Below are 4,424 nucleotides of genomic sequence, written 5' to 3'. Positions count from 1 at the left end.
CCACGTCGGTATGCATCCTCATGCTCTGACAGGCCGAATCCCTCTGTCCAAGCAGCCAGAAAAGGGGCTCACTCCCTCGTTGGCATGCATCTTCCTCTTCACAGGCCGATGCCTGTGGGGGAGCACCCCCAGAGGGGCCTCTCCCCGCACTGCCTCTCCGCAGTCCTCGGTCTCCTGGAAGTCAGATGGTCAACCGGACCGAGCCTCCGGCTGCAGCAGTGGAAGGGCTCTCCGTTCCTCTTTTTGCCTCAGTTTTTATAAAGTTCTGGTCAGTGATTTTCGTCCTCTCATCCAAGCAGATGCCACAGTTTGCAGTCAATACCTTATTTGACATGCCAAATCATATTGTTCTGAAGTATTGCATATTTTTTACTGTCAGTCAAAGCCCACTGCTCATAACCGGCCTCTGCCCCACTGTGATCCAGCCTTGGATTCTACTTCCTCTTTTCTAGAAAACTAAACCATCTGAATACATAACAAAAATACAAGAAACTCACATCTGACTGAAATATCAAAATTCCATTATTGCTTTTAACAGAACAATCAGAATTACACACTGATTTCACACAAACTATCTGCTTTAAAATCGAAACATAAATCTTTATATTTTGAATACTTTGACTAACATGCATTATCATTGATTAGACATTGATCAAACAATTATCAGTCAAATCTTTACTTTTGTGCTTGAAACCATAATTTTTGTTACTTCCTCAGTATGCTGTCTCCTCTCTGTGTGGCAGACACATACAAACCTTTGCAGTTCCTCATTTCAGCAGGGATGTGTGTCTACTTCCTCTTGTGTGATTCTGTACTTTTCACTCTGTTAGATGTAAAATCACATTTTCCCATCCTTTCAATACAACCATTTCACATTTTATTTAACACATTCACTAATGATTATTTCAAACAAAACACACATAAATCATTTTATGATTATCTTTACTTATTAAAAGCTTAACTTTTCTAAGCTTTCTGCCACAGCATTTTAATAATAATTCCTTTGTCCTCTCTAACCTCCCTGGAACTCTTTCTCCTCTGCCTTCTCTGTATCTTGGTGCTCTTTGAGGCCCATTTTTACAACCTTGCTGACAACGGCTACAATCTGGAACGGCATTAAGCTGTTCACATTATATGCAAATATATATGTATATATTGTCTGCGTGTATTATTTATATACTTGTCATAGCTGCAACGGTGATGCGTCACATCTCTGCTTGTCCACTGAAAGTCATACAAAGAAAAAAGTGCTGGAAGCTAATATCTTAAGTTATACATTAACTTTGTCTTCTCAGTGAAGCCTTGTCTAGTTGAATACTTTGCTGTCATGTTTTTATTTACTTGTCCTTGAGACTCTTTGTATATATTTTAAATTTTACTAGCTACATACATGTATATTGCTGACTAAGAAATAAAATATTAACAGTTGTAGTAGCCTATTTTTCAGGTCTTCTTATCCGAAGGATTAGGTATTGTCATTTTGTAGTTATATTTAGGTCGTAACCCAGATGCCTTCAGGCCTAAGATCGCTGGTGGGGAGTCAGGAAAGGTCAAAGGATGGCACATCAAAGGATGCAGCTGTCAACGCTCCAGATGCCTTAAGAACTACTGCGAGTGCTTTGAGGTACACACTCACCCAATTTACTAAGATATTACAAGACTCATAAACAGACCAAGCAGCAACCACAGTGTCTGGGTGCTGAAGATAGTATGGAGGCACTGTAGGGCACATTCAGACTGACATCAGCCCACTGGCAAAACACTGCACTGTTGGTGAGAACATTGAAATAAAAGCCTGAGAATCCAGTTTAACTTGGCTTATTACAAGTAGAGTTATACTGCTTTCAAGCAGTATTTTATGAATATTAGCTTGCATTTCATTGGCCATTAAAGTGTAATACACAGCACAAAAGTTGAGTCGGCACCAGCTGTTTTCACAGGCATTGAAAAAATAGGGAGGCTGCATGTATTCATTCAGTTCTGTTGTTGATTTGAACATGACATTAGCCACATCTTCCAGTGGCTCCTAGATATTGGCTCCAACTATTGTAAGCCAAAACTTTATTGAAGTGAAAAACATCAGCTTTCTTTCACTATGCCCTCAGGTCTGGCTCCCACCTGTTACCATTAGCATGTCTCTCCTGCACTGACATTAGCCGTTGACAACCAGTGAGCAACAGTTTACCTACCCTAAACTCCCAGTACCCCATAGAGACCTTGTCTGCTTCTAATCAAATATCAACTCGAGACATTATTCATAAGAACCTCATTAAAATTATAACAACACAACTTAAAAAACAGCAAAACAAGACAATGAAACATGGGCTATTAAAGAAATCTTTCCTTGCCGCTGTCGCCAAGTGCTTGCTCAAGGGTGTTTTTCCTAAAATACTGAGGTCCAGATCTTACACTGTAAAGTGCCCTGAGATGATTGCTGTTGTGAATTGGCATTATACAAATAAAACTAATTGAATTAAATACTCATGTATTGTTATCCTTGTATCAATTTAATTTCAGTTTTATATATTCTGTTTTATATCCTTTGATATAATGACACCAGGTGTGTAGTTGCTACATACTTTTTATACGTTTATAAAAAATTTCTTCCATTTGTCTTATAGTCTCTTAGAAATGTGCACTAGAACACCAGTGATCACAATTTATCCAGAGTTATACTGCTGTACTTGTGTGCAGGCCAACATCAAGTGTACCTCCAGCTGTAAATGTGTTGGCTGTAGAAACTACGATGAGCGCTCAGAAATGGACCCCATAGAAAAGACTTGCAAGGACAAGTGAGTCTGTCTCCTTTGACATAGTATGCCACAGTACATCCCAGCAACTTTAGTAATAGTCAACTGTAATAGCAATGTAAGTCCTGTTAACTGTTAGGGTGAAAAGAACTTTCCTCACATAACACAGACAAACCCACCAAAGTCAGAGTTAGAAATAATGGGTGTCATATTAGAGTCATGGAAATAGAATTTGTTCTCAAGTGGCACATACTAGTGATTTCTTTGCAGTAGTAGCAAAACATGCTCATTGAATTAGCATTATTGACATCAAACTTCACATCAAGCCATTTCTGTCACAGCATAGCTCTGTGATGTCACAGCACTGACATTCTGCAGAAATCTTTTCTAGTTTTTCTCATTTTTCACCTGGTCCCTTCATGACACTACTGATGCTGCTGGCTTTTTCTTGAGTTTTGTTAACTTTTCAATAGCAACAAGATATTTTAGTGAATGAAACTTACCCACAAATGGAGTGGAACAAACAGCCTTTTACTGCAGTTTACAGCACTGATTATGCTAACAGGTTGTCTTCATCAAGTTAAAATGATTTTTGAGTATACAGCCAAGATTGTGCAATTAAGAGTTTGGTTAATGTAATTACAACAACAAGCAAACCTTTGTGTATCTGTGTGTTCAGAGGGCCTGCATCAGTGATAACCACTGCTATGGTGGAGGATGTGTGCAACCATCTGGTGGCCCAGGCTGAGAAGGCTGAGAGAGAGGGCCAGAGCCCCATTCAGGCTGAGCGCATGGTCCTGGTTGAGTTTGGACACTGTCTGACTCAGATTGTCAAGTCCATGTTCAAGGACAAGTGACACTGAGGAGACACCTGTGGACTTCATGTCCTCATGTGGTAATTTAAAACGGTTGCTTTATATGTTGGTCTGACAGTTGATTAAATTTGATGTTGTGATTTTGACTGTTTTGAGCTCATGCTCCTTTTACATTGCTATGGTACTACTTACCTCACTCATTCATCTCTCAATTATTCAAGAGTCCTGGATGTATAAGTGTTCAAAAATTATTTTGATATCTTTGATATTATTGTTTCTTAATTGGATGTGTTTTAGTTTAAAATCCATGGTTCAGCCCCTGTGGAGACTTTTCCTCTGGTGTTATTTCATGCTGTTCTGGCAGGGTAATGTTTCTGGCAAAAATGCTATACTAGAATGTTCTGCAAGTCCTCCTGGTTTGTTTGGTTTAAGAATCCTATTTCTGAGTTTCACTTTTGGAGGAAAATAAAGTGTGTTTCAACATTTCATTGGGTCTTATTTCATCACGTGCTGTGTTCTGCATGTCCGACCTACAGCTCAGCGTTGATAAGCACGCAAATGGGTAGCGAGAGGGGAGGTGGTGGCAGTGGTCAGAGCTCGCACAACTAAAATTTCTTCAGAAATTTTAAATTCTTGAGTTCTTTACAATTACATGATGAGAAATGTTTGAATAAACAAAAATTTCAACAACCTTAAAAACCAGCAAAATGTAGGCATTGGCTGGAAGCTTGTGTTACAGTAAATCAGGGCACACTGCTTTGATTATATCCTCAGCAGAGCGGGATTATACTGTTAGACTCAGTGCTTCAATTTACCATGGTAAACAGTAGCAATTGTAGTCCTTGAGTCCTCCATGGTC

General features: G+C 39.2%; 1 protein-coding gene across 4 annotated transcripts in view; it reads left to right on the top strand.

Moving 5' to 3' along the window:
• The window catches only part of tesmin (testis expressed metallothionein like protein), a 31,223-nt gene extending 27,183 nt beyond the window's left edge, over nt 1-4,040 (top strand). For 3 of the 4 annotated variants that reach the window (XM_020612780.1, XM_020612779.1, XM_020612781.1), the window contains 3 exons: nt 1,487-1,624; nt 2,695-2,792; nt 3,430-4,039. In XM_020612780.1, the coding sequence (XP_020468436.1) occupies nt 1,487-1,624; nt 2,695-2,792; nt 3,430-3,607 (414 nt within the window). In that variant the 3' untranslated portion in view covers nt 3,608-4,039. Of the gene's footprint in view, nt 1-1,486; nt 1,625-2,694; nt 2,793-3,429 lie in introns of all 4 variants that reach the window. The other variant, XM_020612778.1, reaches the window with a different exon arrangement.
• Nucleotides 4,041-4,424: the final 384 nt, after the last annotated feature.

The sequence above is a fragment of the Monopterus albus genome, unplaced genomic scaffold (genome assembly GCF_001952655.1).
Source record: "Monopterus albus unplaced genomic scaffold, M_albus_1.0 scaffold127.1, whole genome shotgun sequence".
Taxonomy (NCBI): Eukaryota; Metazoa; Chordata; class Actinopteri; order Synbranchiformes; family Synbranchidae; genus Monopterus; species Monopterus albus.
This window is presented reverse-complemented; position numbering and strand designations above follow the sequence as displayed.